Here is a 20603-nt window from a genome sequence, read left to right as displayed (position 1 = left end):
TTACTCATCATTGTCGTTGTGGAGGTATCTGACTTGATTTGAAAGGTTTGTGAGGCGCTGCTTGAGTTTACGCTGAGAGGATTCGTACTGATTTGAAAGCTTGCGAAATTTGTTTGACATCACTTCAATACTGGTTCCAATCTGGTTGGCTTTTTCTTCCAAGTCCTTTATGTCAGTGGCAGCAACCAGCGATTCGTCTATGAGATTATCTTTCATCAGAATCGCTCTTCCCTTGTCTACCAGGGCATCTTTAGCATCAGGATACTCAACAAGGGCCTCCATCAGATCATCTTTGGACAGAGCAAACAGATCAGAGTAGCCAACACTTCGGATGTTGGCAGTTCTTCTGTTTCCAGCTTTACTACCTTTGATTCCAAGGATGCTGATTTCTCCAAAGTATGCCCCATCGCTGAGGACCACAAACTGGGTGACTCCATCATCTGCTACGACAGCGAGCTTTCCTTCTTTGATGATGTACATTTCCCTGCCGATGTCACCCTTCTTGCAGATGTAGTCCCCGGGACTGAAAACCTGAGGCTGAAGCTTCAGGACCAACTCAACAAGCAAACCCGCTTCACAGTCTTGAAAGATGCGTACTTTTCTTAGCGTCTCCAGATGTACGTTAATGGCTATCTCAGCCTTCAGCTTGTCAGGCAGATTCTTCAGCACCTGCTTCTCATCACAGGTCTTCCCCTCCGTCCACAGATAGTCAAACCACTTCACCACCCTGGCCTCCAGGTCTTTGGTGACCTTTCGAAATTGCATGTACTGCTTGACAGAGTCAATCTTAGTCTGGAACTCTACACGTGCGGCGTTCATGTTGGAAATCATGGCGCCAACATTGCCTACGATTGTAGCAAAGATCAAAACCCCAGTGAGAAAGTCGGCGACCACAAAGAAGTATTGAATATCTCTGACTGGAGGTGGCGTTTCACCAATGGTTGTTAAAGTCAGTGTGGACCAGTAAAGACAATAGACGTACTGTCGGGACAGCTGAGAAAATGCAGCGTTGTCTAAAGATGGATACACCCAGGTGTCTGAGCCAAAACCAAGTACCTTGGAGATGGCAAAGAACAGGCAGGCATTCCAGTGGATGATGATGATGATATAAAGTACAAGATTAGCGATTCGGAAGATGTTTGGAAAATTGGTTCGCGTTTCAGTCCGGTCAAAAAACTCAAAGAGTCGAGCTAGCCTAAAGAGACGGTTGAACCTCCACTCTGGGTTGTCAATTCCGAGGAAGACGAACACTAAGTCTGTGGGAAAGATCGATATGACATCCATTTTGAACTGGCGTGTCTTCATGTATTTTTCTTTCAGAATTTTTTCATCTTTTACAAGCAGTCCTTGTTCCAGAAAACCTGCAGATGCATTAGAATATGATTAGTGTTCCAGTTTCTTTTCTAATGAAATGATTTGTGGAATTTGCCAAAGCTTTCATACTCACCGGTCCTGGCTCTTACAAAGGTGTCCATGAAGTAGAGGACATCTGAAGAATAATCCAAAACCATCCACAGTTTTGTGTTTTTGTACTGCAGTTCATTAAAACATGCCCTGCATGGAGGCAAAATCAGGATTTCACTTAGTTAATATGAGATTGACGTGATCTAGGGACATATAATAAAACATAAATGGAAATAACAGCATTAATCCTGACCTGGCCACCAGAAGCATCAAGTTGTAAAACACTGGGATGGAAATGGTGCACAACCAGTAGTAGTATAAATCTGTGGCAGGATCCATGATCCACACTTCCTTTCTGCATAATGAGAATAAGAAAAGTTTTTTTTTCCTCTGTATGAACAGTGAAAATATATGGAGATGTGCTGCAATCACTTGATAAATTAAAAAAAGAGCTCTATATTTCTGAACCAAAAAAATGGAATGATTTTTTCTGAATTGCAAATAATTGAGAAAAAAAAAAGCTACAACAACAAAAACATTTAAATTTCAAATCAAATTAAAGATGCATTAGTTTTCTGATTAATTAATTTAAAATCCCATTTCTACCACTAATGCTAACCTCTGTGTTGCACATTAATGTTAGGGAAAAGCTGAACTTGATTTTGCTTTGGATGAAGGGAAGGGTTAAGACTGAAGGCCGTATAATCCCTCAAACAAAGCAAACTCAGGCAGAGTAGCAAGGGGTATAAAATATTTCCCAACAAACACCACGTACATTGGCAAAGATAGCGACAGGAGAAAGCAGGACTGCCATAGAAACATCTCCCCATCAATAAAGAATTAAAAAGGATTTTAAAATTGTGTTGCATGTTGTGGTCATCATTTCTGTCTTTGTTTATTGTATTGCTGTCATCATAATTGCAAACTTATCAGCTAACTGCTAATCGATGAGTTCATTAGCGTTAGCTAGTTTGCTAATGTCGCCAACCTTTGTCAACACATTTTTAATGCCTGATACAACTAAAGGTACATTTGTTTGCACAACAAGGGTGTTCTAATAATTTATTCTGCATCGATATACCCATAAAATAGGGGATATTTAATTTCCATGGAGAATGTTTCACCTCAACCTCCTAACCACCCCTTACCAGGGGAGGGCAGAAAGAGAAATATGGTTGGGGCCTCGTTAATGTTGACTGACAGAGTTTTAGAAGTGAGAATACATCTCTTATTTTAGTACTAATCTACCCAAAAAGTATGCATGAACCATGTGTTACAGCTGGAGGACAACACCAAAATACAAAATAATGTGTAAAATTTGAATGAAATATCAAATGAAGGGATTTCTAAGTTAATCTTATCAACCCATATTTATTGTGGAGCATAAACCACATATGTTGAAACTGAGAGCTAGCTCACCAACCCGCCAACAGCAAGAGGGTCTTGCCTGCAGACTGGAGAATGAGGCGGGGCCGGATATCCAACCCCGCCTCTTCAACATTTTGATTGGTGGCCATTGCTATATATATATATATATATATATATATATATATATATATATATATATATATATATGTAGACATATATAGCCTGCCCCAGAACATCAAGACAACCAGAGAGATGATCAAGAATTTCATGAGGAAAAAGGGTGATTCTCAGCCTCTTGACCTTCTAGTTTTTGGGCACATTTATTTCAGAGGATTTAACATGGATCCTGAACACAAGCAGTGGCTACACTTCCTGAAAACCACCAGAAAGATAAATCTACCACAATGCCTGATACCGTCCTCTTACCACTGCTCCACAGAAAGTCATAACTTATAGCATCCTGATGTGGTACAACAGGAGCTTGGCAGCCAACAACAAGGCTCTGCAAACACACACACGCACACACAAACATACAGTTACCTGCGCTTGATGACATTTTCACCTCCTGCTGCCTTTAAAAGTTTAAACACATATTACAGGACTCATCTCATCCTGCTCAATGCCTATTTGAACCCCTGCCCTCAAGCAGACCCGTGCAGCCAGAGGAAAAAAAACCCAGACTGTTAATGTGTGAATGTGTGTGTGTGTGTGTGTGTGTGTGTGTGTGTGTGTGTGTGTGTGTGTGTGTGTGTGTGATCAGTACAAATATTTAAACCTTTTTTTTCTTTTAATTTATTGTTGTTTTGATTATTTAGGGGTCCACTTTTTCAACAGTGTCTTAGGTTTTATTTTATTTCATAATTATAATAAATGATCTGAATTTGGAAAGCAACTGGCATGAATGCAAAAACAGCTGCAGGAACATTTGACCATTTGGTCTATAACCTGACTGGATGTCAAATTAGCAAATTTAGAGAAACACTCTCTAAATCACACTCTTCAATCTGCTAAAACTGCAGAATTTCCGAAAATTTCAATTTCAGAAAATGTAAAAAGACGGAAGATCCCGCCATCAAGGGATTCATAGAATCAGGAGGAATCTCTGTGCGCAGATTTCAGCAAGACAATGCTGAACCGCATCCTGCATCCATCACAGGAAAACTGGTCTACCTGCAGTTCGGACTTTTCACCAGTACAAAACATCTGGAGCTTCATGACAACAGAAACAAAGTCAAGAACTGTAGAGCAGCTAGAATCCTGCAACAGGCCAGAACAGGACATACTTTAGTAACTGGTATCCTCACTTCCCAGGTGTTTGGAGACAGATGTTAAAAGAAGAGGAGATGCTAACGATGCTAAACATCATGCTAGAACGATGTTTTACAGATATGTTACTGCCATCAGATTCCCAGTGAGCTCATATTTTCCATTAAATTATACAGTGTCTCATTTTCATAATCTGATATGTTGTTTATGTTCTATTGGTAATAAAATGCAATAACAGCCTGGAGAATGGGGCGGGGCTGGATATCGGGCGGAGTCGGATGGTCAATGGGCGTGGTTATGGTTAGAGTTAGGGTTAATCCAATCAAAATGTGGGGTTTGACGTCCAACCCCGCCCAATATCCAGCCCCGCCTCAATCTCTAGGCTGCAACCAAGACCCTCTTATCTAGCTTGATGAGACTTGCTAATCATAGTATTCTGGTTTCATCTGCATTTTCCACATTGTCCCAATTGTTTGGAAATATATATATGCTATATGTTGAACAAAAAGAAAATATGTCAGTTCAAATTTCTGAAGACAATAAATTATTGCAGTAAAATATAATTACTGACATATTTTGTGAAGTGTTGTGTACAGGACTCACGGCTCTTCTTTCTTTTCATCCTTTTTGGCATCTTTCTTATCGTCTTTCTTCTCATCCTTCTTTTCATCCTTCTTCTCGTCTTTCTTCTCATCCTTCTTTTCATCCTTCTTCTCGTCTTTCTTCTCATCCTTCTTGTCATCCTTCTTCTCGTCTTTCTTCTCATCCTTCTTGTCATCTTTTTTTCTGTAAATGTCATGAATAAAGGGTTGGTGAAGCAAACATGCTCAGTCTTGTAATGTGGTGACGCCAGAGTTCAGTGTTATTTCAACAAATAATACACAATTTTTGTTTCATATTTATATTTCAGTTCAATAAGTTAGAAAGAAATCAGTTTAATTAACATCAGTACGGAGGTTCAAACTGTAAAACCATGACAATAAAAGGATTTAAGAGGTTAAAGTTTTAGCTTTTGTTGCGTATTATTTACTTTTTTGCTTATTAATATCAACATAATATAATAATTGACAGTTAATAATCAGTTAAGACCACTTTTCTGTGCTGTTTCAAAAGCTAAATGGTTGTTAAAGATACAGTCTATGGTTAAAGACAATGTTTTGAAAGTCTTATGGAGCAGTTTATTCCCTCTGTGATCATATAATGATGTAGCATGAGGATGTGTGCTCTGTAAGTGTTCCTTACCCGTCGTTGTTGTTGCTGTTGTTCATGTTTTGTGCAGCCAGACGCCACCGATCACTGACAGGAGAACGCAGAGTTGACATTTCATTACAATAATACATGAAACTAAAACACAAATAATATAAAGACTCATTTCTAACCAGTACCAAGATAGTTTTAATTAATTTTGATTTAATTAGTTTTAATTTGACTGGCTGTGATAGAGGAGGTAGCTTCATGAAGCATGCTTCCTTCTTTTATTTTTAAGTTATTACTTCATGCTCCTGCAACCTTACAGGCTCTCCAGGCTAAAAAAAAAAAAAACACTAAGAAAACTTTATCAAAATGTCTGTTTCATTTAGTCTTTTGTAACTCAATAAATACAAATTTCTGTGAGTTTTAAAAAAAAAAAAAAAAATCAAAGGGTCTTAGATTCTTTTTTTTTTAAAAGAACAAAAGTGTAATTCTTTCATTGTGTTTTGAACATTTATACCCAAATACGCAGTATTTTCTTGAACTTTGGGGGGATTTTTAAATGTTTAACATTTTAAAGCCCAATTTATCCCTTTACAAAATCTTAAAAAGAAGGAAGAAATCATTCATTCCTTCATTCATTCCTTCATTCATTTTCCAAAACCGCTTAATCCAATTCAGGGTTGCGGGGAAGCTGGAGCCTATCCCAGCTGGCTTTAGGCGAAAGGCAGGGTACACCCTGGTAGGCTCACCAGTCCATCGCAGAGGAAGAAATCAATAAATGAATAAAAATAAAAAGTGTTTGTTAATTATTTATTTATTTAAAATGGTTGTAGTTCCTAAAGTATCCACTAGGGGAAGAAGGCAAGTATCTGGCAGTGTTTAACTGGATTTTAAGCCAAGTTTTTACAATAATGTAAACCAAAAGTTTCAGAAACTATATGTATCTTATATAGTATACACAACATTAAAGGGTTAAATACCATTAAAAGACCGAGCGATAATTGTGGGTTACACAGCTCACCTGTTTCTGCTGCTGATGTCTGTCCCGGGACCAGTGACACCCGGCTCCTCAGGGCCAATACTGCTCCTCCCAAAGCGCATGATGTTTGATAGCCTTCAAGAAAAACTCAAAATGACTCACCAGCTCAGGAAATCATGCAGCATACATTTAAAAGGGCATTTTAGTAGTTAGTGTCCTAGAATAGTTGTTTGCTGATGTAAACAGGATGCCCAGGTAAATATTGCAAAGTTTAAAAGTTTAAATATTCCCCTCCTTTTCCTTTGATTTAGCACTTTTTACATTAAAATTGTAATAAACCTAAAATGTGTGTGTTCAGGACTTATCCACTGGTCAAATGTAAATTTAAAATCTAAATTTAAAGATTAAATCTTTAATGTAAAGTTAAATGTAAATTTAAATAGGAACTGGAAATGTTTTTATTAATTCTCTCCCAGCTGTGGGGATCAAACATGCGGTTATGGCACATTTCCAAGTGGCACATCATAATTCACTCCACTGCAACCAGTCACACTGTGGTGGTCAGATGTCATGATGAGCTTTTTAGCACATTTTAACATTTAGATTTTACAAATTTAGTTTTGATTTAGATAAAAACATACAGATTTATTATGTAATGTTTAGATGTGAATTTAATATTTAACTTTAACATTTGATATTCATATTTAGACTGAACATAAGAGGATTTAGGTTTTACACAGATTTATGACCTAATAGTAAAAAATTTTATCTTTCATTTTTACATTTAGATAAAAAAAAATCAATTTTTTCTAAATTTTTATTAGACTAGATATACAGACACATTATATAACATTTAAATTCAAAATTTAATATTCAGATTTACAATTTTAATCTACATGTAACCTACAAATTCAGCTTTAACATATAGATTTAACATATCAATTTGCTATTTAGACTAAACTTGTAGAGTCAGTAAAGTTTGGACAAACCTGTCTATGAATTAATAATATATGTGTGTACAAAATTGGACTTACTGTAGAATAAACTTCTAACATTAAGAGATGTAACATTGATTTAAATTTAATGTTAAAATTTAAGATTTAGCATTTAGGTTTGAATTTAAAATTTAGATTCAATATTTAGATGTGAAAATTAGTGTTGTTATTAATTGTATTAACTGTTATTTTAGATTTATTTCAGTGTTAAGGATAAAAACAAAGAAGCAAACAAGAGAAAAGTAAGATAAATATGTACATATGTCTGCTATAACTTTAAAATAAAAAAGCCGGGAACAGTTTACAATAATGGTACAAATAATATACTTTGGTAAAATGTAACTCATGATGAACTAATGCATTTATTAATGAAGACTTTATCATGAATTCCTGTTGTTGTTCATGATGTTGCTCATCATGAGTTACACATTACTTAGGTCTATGATATGTATCATTATTGTAAAGTGTTAGCAAAAAGCCGTAGATGTAAACAATAAAATATTAGTGAGACTCACCTGGACAGCAGTCCTGAGCCAGGAAAGGAGGGCTGATCTGGGGGATCCATCACCCTGGAGACGGAAAGAACAACTCAGATTTAATTAAACACAACTAATTATGCAGATATTTATCAGGCGCTTCCTCTCTGCTCCTGTATAAGTAACTATGTCAGCAACACAGGAAAGAATGCACTCTTTGTTTAAGCCCAGACTTTATATGTATTTATTGTTTTTTTGCTTTATTTTATTTAAACTAAATCACATTGAGTTCAGAATAAACTTGATTTATCTCCGAGAGGATATTAAGAGGGCGAAGAGCGGCACAATAAGCAACAGACGCAGAAGAAAAACAAGAAAGCTACGGATTGCAAGGCTCAAAACTCAAAGATAATGTGATATTCCACATAAATGGAATATTTTACAGAAGGTTAAGGTCCTGTTAGACCTTTAGATTTCAGAAGGAGAGCAGCCTCAGGGACAAATGTGCAAGTGTGGCTGTGTGTTGTTTATAATCTCAACTAATGTTTAGTTTATTTGATGGAGCTTCCAGATAAAGTGGAATAACTTCCAGCACATTGGTTTCGCTCAAACCAGTTTATTTCTACCATTTTTACCACTTTATTTGGAGGTGAACTCATCGCTCAACGTGTTCACGTGACGTCTGTTAATGTCATATCCACCAGTTCACAGCTTCTGTTTGTCTTAAGTCTCATTAACTCATTAAGTTTCTTCTTTCACGCAGTTAAAGTAAATCCCTCTCTCCCAGATTACATCAGCTAAACTTAGATTTCCAGCCCAACGTGACTCTTTAAGCTTAAGACACTGGAGTAGTTTTCCTCTGACAACACCGCCACAACAAACACAACATGCACATATTTGTGAGCATATTAAAGTCACCTGAATATACGTAAAGAGGAGGATGGTGATGAAGCTGAGGAGCTGTCAGTGTGGAGGAGTCACGGAGTGAATCCCATTCTGCTTCGTTCCTTCTTCTTAGTTGTCAGAGCTGCAGGGTCCTGCTCAGATGAGCAAATCCCACCATGAAGGAGTAAATATCTGGTCTCTCAAGCTGGAAGGAGCAACATTCAGCTTCACGGCGCTCCCGCTCTGCAGCAGAGGAGTTGTTTCTGATCCTCCACCCTGCACCACCCCTGAGCAGGTGATGAAGGGAGGGGGAGAAGAGGAGGGGCTGACAATCTGACAGGCAGACATCTTTAGAAACTTGTCAGCAGCTATGTGTCAGTAGAAAAATGATATTTTTAAGCTAAAATGTTGCAGCATGTACAGAAAAAAATACAGTAATATATATTATCTTAGCAAGAACAAGGGGAGATTACCAGCTATGTCCTACCAGTGATCAGATACCTTGCTGGGATAACAAACTGGCCAAAGGGGAAAGTTCAGACCACTGATGTTAAAACATAGAAGCTGTTCACCAGGCATGGAGGGTTCCACTCCAAGTCCATGTCCAGCGACTAGACTATGCGCTAAGTGCAAAGAGGGAGGCAGAGGACTAGTGAGCATCAGGGCTACTGTCCAAGATCAAACATCAAAGCTCCATAAATACATCAGGAATATGGCCCCAATGGACGAAGCCCTTAGTGAATGTCTCAGGCAATGGAGCCTGGAGGAAGAACCATCATGGAAGGAAGAACCAAACCAACGACAGATCGTTGAAGTGGCCGATATGGTAGAGAGGGCTGGACTGAAGGACAGCACAGAGCTGCTAATCAGGGCAGCTCAAGAGTACCAGGGCCATCGAGGCTCAGATCTACCAGGCAGGATTCCAGGTGCAGATGGTGCACAGAAAGCCCTGAAACAATCCAGCAGCTCACAGCAGGGTGCAAGATACTGGCAGGCAAAGAATACATGGAGCGCCATAACCAAGTAGTGGTGTACAGGAACACCTGGGCAGAATATGGACTGGAGACCCCCAAGAACTAGTGGGAAACTGGTGGAGAATGAGAGGGCCAAGATCATCTGGGACTTCTAGATCCGGACCGACCGGACATGGTGATGAAGCAGCAGAGGAAGGCCGTAGTGGTGGAAGTATCCGTCCCCAATGATGGAAATATCAGGAAACAAACAACATGAGAAACTGGAGAGGTACCAAGAACTCAAGGAAGACCTGGAGAAGGCCTGGAAGGTCTGAAGAAACTGGGATGCATGAAGTTAGGCTCAGATTGGTGAAGCTCTGTCCATCTTTACATCTGAGAGACTCTGCCTCTTTGAAATGCTCCTTTCCTACCAGTCATGTTACTGAGGTGTTTTTGCCGACATTTTTTAAATCAAACCTGTAATTTAACATGTTAAAATGAGCAGGACTGCTTGGAGCCAGAGCTCCTTCTTTATTTATATCCTCTCCAGTCTGAGTAAATCCTCTTAGTGCGTGAAGAGCTAAAGTAAAACATCAGACTCCACCTGCAGCTCAAAGAGGGGAAAGACAATCCTCCTGGAACTTCAGCTAATCTCCCATCTGCATCCCTTGTTTTCCTGCTGGCCTGGAAGTCAGGGAAGGTTCCCTGAAAGTGCTGATCAGACACATTTCCTGCATCACAGAGGTGACCTAATTCAAAACCACCTCTTATGGTTTCTAAAAGTAGACGATGGAAAAGCTCTCAGAACTTTCCTTTGTAACCTAAAAAGCAGGTGAAGGTGGCTCAGGAGACTCAGCCTGCAGGAGGTGCAACTCTTCTTCATTTTACATGCATTTGTATGCATATTGTAAACTTTGGCCTGTTCATGCCAGTGTAATGTCTTCACCGAGTCTGCTTAAGTCTGCTGCAGTTTAGCCCACTTAAAACTGATGCAGCTTCATGTCATTTACTGCAGATGTTCTGCCTTTTAAAGCTCAAACATTAATCAGAAATGCATATAAAACATAATGAATAAATATAATCTAAAAAAAATCCTGTTAACAAATACGTCCCTCTCCATATGTTGCAGTTCGTTTGGATTTTTCTCTGCAAGCTAAAAAATTACATTTATCCTCCAATGCTGAGCTCCATCCTCACAGCCAGGCCAGTTTAGCTGCTGTAAACCAGATTAAAATAAACCAGTCAATGCCTGTCAGAGAGCAGACAGAGAGGAAAGCTTTGATTCATGTTGATTTACCAAAAATACAAGTGAAGTGAAGTTTTCTGTGACTGCACAATATTTGATCATATGGAATATGAATATAAGCTAATAGCTCTGTTAAGTGTGACATTGCTGGAGGAAATATTTATCTGCAGGCTGATAATCAGTGGAATAACCAGCTACCAAGTTTAGCCAAGTTTTATGTTGTATTTTAGAGAAGAATGGAGATGATTCTGGAAGTATTTTGGGTTTTTGGTACCTGAACTTACCATGACAATGTCTGCTTTGTTCACAACCTTAAGAAAAAAAAGAAAAGAAAATTAAAGGAAAGGAAAAGAAAATAAAAGAAAAGGAAATAAAAGAAAATAGAAGTAAAATAAAGTAAAGTAAAGAAAAGGAAATAAAAGAAAATAGAAGTAAAATAAAGGAAAGGAAAGGAAAGGAAAGAAAAGGAAAGTAAAGAAAAGAAAAGAAAAGAAAAGGAAAGAAAAGAAAAGAAAAGAAAAAAATAAACTAAAGAAAAGTAAAGGAAAGAAAAAAGTAAAGAAAGAAAAAAAAATAAAGAAAAGGCTTTATAGCAACACTTGAGTAAAGAAAATCCACTGCTGCCGCTCTACCCCTGTTTGAGATGTAGTCTCTGAACAGTAAGTTAAAAATGAAGTAGCTGTCACATTAATATGTGAAAAAAATAATAAAAATAATTCTGCAAAATACAACAAAGTTTCCTTCATCCCTGATTTGTTGGGGCAGATGGCGGCCAACAAATCCTGGTTCTGGTTCTGTTGGACAGTTTCCTTCCTGTAAAAAGGAAAGGTTTTCTTTTCACTGTTATTACTTATTTTTATTAACTGGTTATTATGAACACAGTTATTCTAAATTAGACTGATGTGGATTAATATACTAAGCAGGTTGTGATTAGATTATAATTCAACTAAAGTGTTGTGGACTGAACTGAAATGTTTTTAAAGTGCATTGAAGCACATAATAAAAGCTGAACTGAATTCAATCAATATAAAATTAATTGAACTGAACTAAACTAAACTCAGTCAAATTAAATTGAAAATTAATTCAATTAAATAGAACTGAACTGAATTTAATCAAATTTAACAGAAATCAATTGAACTGAAATGAACATAGCTGAAGTCAGTTGAACTGACAAAAACATGACTGTATAAACTAAATTGAGTTAAATTTAAATCAACTGAATTAAAATTATTTAAATTAAATTAAATTAAATTAATTAAATTAAATTAAATTAAATTGGATTTAGTTCAATTGAGTTGAATTGAATTGAATTGAATTGAATTATTTAATTTAAATTTATTGAGGTATATATGTAAGTCGCTTTGGATAAAAGCGTCTACTAAATGACTGTAGAATAGAATAGAATAGAATAATTAAACTAAGTTGAACTAAATTGAACTGAATAAAATGAATTGAATTGAATCAAATCGAACTGAACTGAATTGAACTGATTTTAAACATGTTACCATGGTGATGGATGATTCCTTATAGGTGCGAGTTTCTCCTTAGAGACTCCTGTCTGTGTTGAATCCATACATATGAACTTTCAGGAGTAACGCAGCAGCTGGACGTTGTTTCTTGGAGGTGTTCATGAAATAAAAACTACGTCTCAGGATCTGTTAATCAGCTGTTATCGAAAATGTTGGCAGAGTCAGCAGCTCAAACTGGGACATCAGGGAATTCCCAGTGCTGCTGATGTGCTAACAAGCTGCTGACAGAGATGCTACTCAGCAGTTAAATTCATCACACCTCCAGTGTCAGCTGTGTTGTTTTGCCCACAGGAACATAACGTCAACCCAGATGCATGCTGGGAAAATGACAGGTGAGACTGCCTCACATTACAGAAACCACACCAGTGATCCCAGCAAAGCTTGTCTGAAACTTTATTGTGGAAACATTTAGAATTTTTTTCCCCCATGAACTTTATTTAATTCCCATCTTCTAAATATGTATTTTTCTTTATTGTTTCCACCTGAGACGGATAAAGTTTTCTATTCCATCTGCTCGCAGCAGACGCTGTAATCCTGGACATGTCACTATGAAGAGGAATTGTTTTCAGTATAAGGAATAGATGTTCTAACCACTTCACTTCCAGCTTTCCTCATTGGGTTTGGTGCTGAGGACCTGGTGAAGCTGCTCTGCAGCCCTCTGGTGGTCAGATCAGCTAAAGGTAAAGATTTACATAAGAAGGACAGACTGGAAGTCCTTCTGCAGCCTTCTGTCCACATAGATTTAGACAGAAAAAGCCACATCAGCAAAAGTGCATCAGGTATAAAAAGATGCATGTGAACATGCGACATGGCATTAAAAACTTTTCATTTTTTATTCTTCTTTGTTAGATTAGATATGGAGCTAAATCAGGGCCAATTTGTTTGTTTATTTGAAAAAAATATTTGAAACTGATTAAAATTCATTTGAAAATGAAAGTCAAATTTTTACGGTGAACTTTGAAAAACAGGTAATTGTATACAAAATAAAACAAAGTGGATCCAATGTTAGTATCAAATTTAATTCCAAAGGGGTTATATAATTTATTTTTTAAACACATTTTTTCTAAAAATTAATTTTCAATATTAAATTATTTTGCGAGTTTGAGATTTTATTTACTCAGTTTTAGAATCTAGCGATTCAAATTTAGACTTTTTTTCTGTCATTTTCAAAACCTCATTCACAGTTTCACATTTTTATTTCACTTTGCTCTTTTGATATTTAACTTTCAGATTCCTGTTTTTCAGTTTCAAACTTTTGGCCCTGATGTGGCGTGTGGGCGGGGCTAAAGATAACGGGAATGATTGACAGCACAGCGCAGGAGGCTGACAGCGTTCCCTTCATCATGTTGCCTTCAGGAACCGTAGAAATTGCCATGATTTTTTTAAACACCTGCTGCACAAACTATTATTCTTCAGTAAATCGAAAATACATCCTGTGGAACCAATAAAGATAAGCTATTAAAGTTGTGTCAGTCATTACTTTATACAATTACGCTGCAAGAGTGTTAAATTATGAGCATTTCTCACAACCACGTCACGGGTGACATTTCCCACGCTCCTCAAACTAACGCGACCGTTATCTCATGGGAAGATGGCGGCCTCTTCAGGTAACGCAGTCGGTACTAACGATCAGGTAAGTGTTTTGTTTTTTTTTTGTTGTTTTTTTTTTTATAACTGCACCTAGTCCTGATTGTTTGCATCTGTGTTACACAGAGATGAGCAAAGGGAGAAGACAGTTTGTCCATCATGACAATGCTAACGACCACTGTTTTCAGTTTGCCAGTCAGCAGTAGTTTAATTTAATTTAGGCAAGCTAAGCAGTGGGAACCACTACAAAAGATTTTCCACTTAACAAATTTGTGTGCATAACACACGCGGAAATGTGTAGTTTGTATTAACAAGTGAAGTAATGTAACATTATATCCATTTAACTTAGGAGCAGCTGAAAAGAGAGCTTCTTCACCGACTTCTGAATAAAGTTTCCCAAGTCTTGCACAGACAGCCCCTTGATGAGGACTATCTGCATTTTGTTGTCAACCACGAGATGATGCTTTTAAGATCTTTGTCCAACCATGCTGAGATCCCTCAAGATGTTATGAATGCCTTGATGGAGTTGTCAACCCTTGTTAGTATGGAGCATATCGACTCGACCCCATCTCAAGTGCCGGTGTTGGAAGGAGAGCTCGGACGACCTAAATATGATGTGTCTCCTCATCAACTACAGGCACTAACAGAAATGGCCTTATCAGTGCCCCAAATTGCAGAACTTCTGGGAATATCTGTCAGGACAGTAAAACGGCGCTTGCAGGAATATGGCATTTCCATCAAGCAGTGCTACAGTACACTGACTGATGAAGAGCTGGACAGTTTAGTTAGGTCAGTCAAAGCAAGAAAACCACATGTCGGATACAGGATGATGAAAGGAATACTTCACGCCATGGGTCACCGTGTCCAGTGGAAGAGGGTGTCCTCATCAATGCATCGGGTGGACTCTGCAGGTGTTCTCTCAAGAATGACAAGGCTGGGATGTGTAGCCCGCAGGACATATTCTGTTCAAGGTCCTCTTCACTTGGTACATATTGACACAAATCATAAACTTATAAGGTAGGATGATGTTTACCTACAGTTTGTAAATGTCCGATGATATTTCTAAATACTGGAATATGTTATTGATTTTTAACAGAGTTGTCTGTTGGTACTTAATAAATGAACTTTTTTCCCCCCACAGATTTGGCCTGGTAATATTTGGAGGGATTGATGGCTACTCAAGAAAGGTGATTTTCCTCTTTCTTTTTATTAGGCAGTTAAAGATGAAAGTGAGATTCTATTCCATTTCAATTCAACTTTATTTATATAGCGTCAAATCACGGCAATGCCATCTCAAGACGCTTTACAGACAGAGGGGAAAACATAATGAAGGCCAATTCATAACAGCCTATATAAGGAAACCAACAGACTGAGTTGGAGGTCCAACTCAATCTCCCATCCTGAGCAAGCACACTGGTGACAGTGGGAAGGAAAAAAACTTCCTTTTAACAGGAAGGAAACCTCCGGCAGAACCCGGCTCAAGGACAGGCAGCCATCTGCCTTATGACATTTTGTTAGGATGTCTGCTAAGCTTGAAATAACTCGAGAGACGGAGCTTCATGTACATTCTTTATTGCTGAAAAACTTGTACTACGCTTTTACAACCAAAACTACGTGCCTCCACACCAACGTGATGACGTAAAACCTCTGCGCCATCTTATGACCACCACTAATAAATGGCTCGGTCTGATGGCTTGATCTGAACATTACATGCCTCTGCTGTGTGGGGGAAAGAGGACAGAAAGACAACAGGAACTGCTACTCCCGGCCAGGGAGACCTGTTGAGACAGGAGACATACATGTTAATGATGCAACACTGTTATTGGGGGGGGGGGGGGGGGGGGGATAAAAGAGAGAGAGAGAGAAAGAAGCTCAGTGTATCAGGAAATGTCCCTCAGCAGTCTAAACCTATAGCAGCATAACTAAGGGATGCTAACCATCCCTAGCTATAGGACTTATCAAAAAGATAAGTCTTCAGCCTAGTCTTAAAGGTGGGGAGGGTGTCTGCTTCCCTAACACTAACTGGGAGCTTATTCCATAAGAGAGGGGCCTGATAACCAAAGGCTCTGCCTCCTGCTCGGCTCTTTGAGACTCTAGGAACCACAAGTAAGCCTGCAGTCTGCGAACAAAGTACTCTGCTTGGTATATAAGGAACAATGAGGTCTTTGATATATAGTGGTGCCTGGTTGTGGAGGGCTTTATATGTAAGGAGAAGGATTTTAAATTCTATTCTAGATTCAACAGGCAGCCAATGAAGAGAGGCTAAAACTGGAGAAATATGATCTCTCATGCTGGTTCTGGTCAGGACTCTGGCTGCAGAAATTCTAGTGAAGATGCTGGTGAAGTGGTTCAACATTAAATTGGCTGTATGATACACCAATCTTCCTGTCTGACAAATTAGTCCAAATATGTTTAGACTTGTTAAGATTACGTGATTAGAAAAGGCTTAGTTAACTACTCCTTTAGAGATATTTTCTTCTTTTGCATTTGAGTGGAGGGCAGATTCCAGCTACTGCTACCTCATGCAACTTACTTTATTTACTTTTGATCTTTTAAATGTGTCAACCTTTTAATTTTACCCAGAAAAAGCTTTGATTAAATTTCCACTGAATCATATTTGTATCTCTAGATCATGTACCTGAGTGCCGCTACTAATAACAAAGCAACCACTGCACTTAATTTCTTTCTTGAGGCTGTGCAAAAGTATGGCTTTCCATTAAGGTAAGAAAATGATTTCATTGTGATTATTTCCAACATTTTACTAATCTGCCAGTTTGATTCTTCACAATAACCTTGAATCCCTCAGCCAATCAGAGAACAATTTCTGTCAGATAAAGTTCTGTCTGTCGTTCCATTGTATACATTTTGATATGAAAGTTTTGTAATATACATGTTCAGTTGTGAATTGTTCAAATTTTAGTAAAGTGTTTCCAAACTGACTAAACTTAAACTGTTAATCTTTTAATGTGCAATTTATTTTCAGAGTGCGAGGTGATCAAGGGGTGGAAAATGTTGGGATAGCAAGATGCATGTTCACCATCAGAGGCTGTGGAAGAGGAAGTTTCCTGTCAGGCAAGAGTGTCCACAATCAAAGGTATATTTAATATTTTCATAGTTTTCCCCAAGGATTAATAAAACAAGGTTTCATTTGTTTTTCAAGTTGGCAACTTATGAGGAAACTTTGGCATACTTTGATATCATTGAACAGAATAGAGCGCTTGTGGCGAGATGTGTGGATGGCTGTTACAAGCGTACACTATGAGAACCTTCACAACCTTGAAGATGAAGGCCTTCTGGATCCGTCTGATGCTGTCCACATGTTTTGTGTCCAGCACACATTTCTTCCACGTCTGCAGAGGGATCTGGACATCTTTAGGCTTGGCTGGGATAACCACCCTTTAAGAACAGAGCACAATCTGTCTCCACAACAGCTGTGGACAGTAGGACTGCACCAGAATCCAGTCGATGCTCCAGATGGAGAAGAGGTACAAAATGAAAGAATTAAAAATTCTACAAGCTGTTTCTGAAGTGTGTTTTAAAATGTACACAGGGGAAAAACACAAATATAGCAGAAAATAGCACTTTCCTGGTCAATCCTGGTCCTCAGAGACTAACGCCCTGCATGTTTTTAGAGGTAACCTTAGCTAACAGCTAACACACCTGACTAAAATCGGTTCATTGGCAGACTTGCAATGTACACGATGAGCGGTTTATTTAATCTGAATCAGGTGTGCTGGAGTTGGAAGGAACTAAAACATGCAGGGCAATGGTCTCAGAGGACCAGAATTGAGAAATGCTAAGCTAGATCACTCCTTTGGACCGTTCAGAATGAGACAAGAAATGAATAAGAAGCCTAAGTGATTTTTTTTCCCCTTCACTTTACTTTATTTCACATATGATTCAGGTGGAGGTGTGGATGGATGTGTATGGTGTACAAGTGTTTCTGGTCGTTCACATACATATTACTTATGTTGTAACTTGGGTCCTAATGCAACTGCAGCTCACTCTTGATTGAGACACTCTTGGCAAACACAAAACTTGGCTTAGTGATGCCACTCACGATACATGTGAGTAGTTCACCTTGTGCAAATGAACACTGGTGATCTGGGGGTTCTGTTCTAGATAGTGGGTTATGTTTAAACTCTGAGTATGCTAACCTCATTGCCGGCATGTTTACCATGAAGAAACTCTACAGGTAGATTTTTTTTTGCTGAATTAGCTGTTTGTAGCAACATGACTCCAGAGATTTATCTGTTGAATTAGTACACAATTATTTACGTAAAAGAAGATTTTTTAGAATATTTGTTGGAATAGGATTTCTTCATCAATGGCTTATCAATCAGCACCATTCTGCACTTACTCTGATGCTCTGGCCATAGATATCCGACATGAACCGTCTATATAAGATGACTTCACAGCAGGATTTGTACTTTGTGAAGAACTCCATTTGTAAATGCAACTTTTCTTAAACATCACTGGTAACACAAAACATTGAGAAGTACAACGGTATCTGGAGTCATTGGGAATGCCGTCACGTCTGAAATCCTTTCATAAATGTGTGATGATAGAAATCTACTGTTGGTCTCTCTGGATCCAAGCAGACGATGTCTCCTCACCATCCTTTTCATATTGTCATTAGGCAGACGCTTTTTCCCAAAGTGACTTACATGCACTAAGGGATCAATTGACCATAGTAATTAACCTAACGTGCATGTCTTGTGTGTGGGAAGACGAGCTTGAGAGAACCTACACAAGCACAGTGAGACCTTCTTGCTATGAGGCCACAGTGCCAACTACTACACCATCATGCTGGCATTCTTCCTCCTCCTCCAATGAAGGAGATCATTCTGCTTCAGTATATTTTAAAGAACCTAATGTGGCAAAATCTGAGTAGTGACAATTCCAACAGCAGCGTTTTCAGCTGTGGTTAAAGTCTCACTTAGATCAGGACACTGTGATACAGGCCCTCTCAAGTCATATTAGATGAGAGAACATTTACTGAAAGTGTTAAAACATACGTATACGGTTTCAAGTTCTAAATGTAAAAAGAGCCACTAAATATTTACAAGCCAATGAAATAAAAGCAGAAGATGTCTAATCAGGATCGACTACAACACCTCACTAAAAGATTTATTTAAACTAACTTTGTTTCCTGCACATACAGTATGTCTCCTCTATTGGAATTGAATCTAAATATAACAGCTTTTATTCTTTCCACCAACATTTCAACTTATGTTCCAGTTTTAATAAAGTTAAATATCTGAAAAGAGGATCAAATTTCCACATTGACTCAGGAAGCAGTTTTCTTCTATGGTGCTTCATCTTTATTTAGCATCAGCAGCCATTTTCCATTTTACTAAAACCTCTTTGTGTAGCCTCATTCTGAAATAAAAATGTCTCCCTCAAGCTGGGTCAATAACCAGCTTAATGTGCACATCACTTATTTAGTCCATACACTGCATTTTGTTTGACTTCTCTGCATAAACATTTCCACACTATCATAGTCTTATATTGTATGTCTTTTCTATAGTGTTAAAATGTTCAGCTCCATGGCTCTACATTTTTGTTTTCTTCATCATAGGAGAGGGAGGATCCAGAGGTTGACATCAGCGAGTTGGACGGGACCAGTGCTGGAATAGTTCTTCCATCTGTTGAATGTCCTCTCTCTGAGCAGGACATGGCAAGACTAAGAGAGACTATTGATGTTACAAGGCCATCTCAGTCACAGGGACGAGAGATTTATTTGGATGTATTGAACTTTGTGCTTAATCATATTTCATAAATAAAATCACTTAATTTTTCCTTTCAACCCAGCAGGTTAGGGAAGTTTTAACATTTATTTGTTGTGATGCAACATGGAAAATGGAATGGCTTAGAAAAACACAATCATCTCATTCCAAACAGCATTTTTTCCTGTGAAATAAAATTGACAAACTTTTGAACTGTAAATTGTCTATGTATTTTATCCAGTGAGAACACTTTAGTTGTTAATCTACAACTTAGAAAGGTGCTTCTTTAACTTTAACAATAGTTTACTTAACAATTTGTTTTTGAGGTTTAACCTAAACCAATGGAAGTCAATGAAAGCAATTTAAACATTGTTAAATTCCTGGCCAAGATGAAAAGCCTCCATCAGAACCATCTTAAATTGATCATAGGACTTCATATGCTTTACAGGCAGCACGATGGTCTTAGCACAGGCAGATACAACAGGATAGCAGATGCTGTGATTCCCATAGTCTGCACCACAGTCATGGTTAAACTTGATCACCACAGCAAAGTCTTTCTTCTCTGAGGGAAGGAGCGGAATATGACCCTGACCGGTGATCCACTGCAGAAACCTGGCAGGTGTAATGGATCTTGGGCCACTTTCATCATCTAGATGCTCTGGAGTTTCTGGTAGGATAAGAGCTGATTTAAAATGAGGTCTTTAAAAAAATTTTGCATTTTGAACAAGAAAAGTAAAATTTAAGACTGACGAATGATAACTGAATATTGCAGCCATGGCCAGACATAACATCAGAAAAATCCTGAAATTTGACAACTTCCCACTTAACAGAAAATAACCATTCACCTTCTGATTCATACAGAAAGTCTTGCATGAAGTTAATCATCTCCAGCTCGATCTGATGCTTTGTGGTTCCCTTTTCACTCAGGTGAGGGTGAACAGATGCCATGATAAACTCTGCATTGACCTATGATATTAAGAAGCCAATTATTT

General features: G+C 38.1%; 2 protein-coding genes across 2 annotated transcripts; one reads left to right on the top strand and one right to left on the bottom strand.

Moving 5' to 3' along the window:
* On the bottom strand, positions 1 to 8915 carry LOC306774087 (cyclic nucleotide-gated channel alpha-3-like; the record flags this gene model as incomplete). Its single annotated transcript, XM_079264070.1, has 8 exons — positions 1 to 1361; positions 1448 to 1554; positions 1658 to 1759; positions 4642 to 4824; positions 5281 to 5334; positions 6254 to 6346; positions 7722 to 7775; positions 8743 to 8915. The coding sequence occupies 8 exons, from the start codon at positions 8913 to 8915 to the stop codon at positions 1 to 3; spliced, it is 2127 nt and encodes a 708-aa protein (XP_079120196.1).
* Positions 8916 to 14503: 5588 nt separating this feature from the next.
* Positions 14504 to 19986, top strand: LOC306773778 (uncharacterized protein). Its single transcript, XM_079263680.1, has 6 exons — positions 14504 to 14899; positions 15024 to 15069; positions 16512 to 16603; positions 16866 to 16976; positions 17091 to 17367; positions 19464 to 19986. Exons 1-6 carry the CDS (start codon positions 14532 to 14534, stop codon positions 19662 to 19664), a joined length of 1095 nt encoding a protein of 364 aa, XP_079119806.1. The 5' UTR covers positions 14504 to 14531; the 3' UTR covers positions 19665 to 19986.
* The last annotated feature ends 617 nt before the right edge of the window (positions 19987 to 20603 follow it).

The sequence above is a fragment of the Telmatherina bonti genome (assembly GCF_933228915.1).
Source record: "Telmatherina bonti genome assembly, chromosome: 24".
Taxonomy (NCBI): Eukaryota; Metazoa; Chordata; class Actinopteri; order Atheriniformes; family Telmatherinidae; genus Telmatherina; species Telmatherina bonti.
The sequence above is the reverse complement of the archived record's forward strand: the minus strand, read 5'-3'. Positions and strand labels throughout refer to the sequence as shown.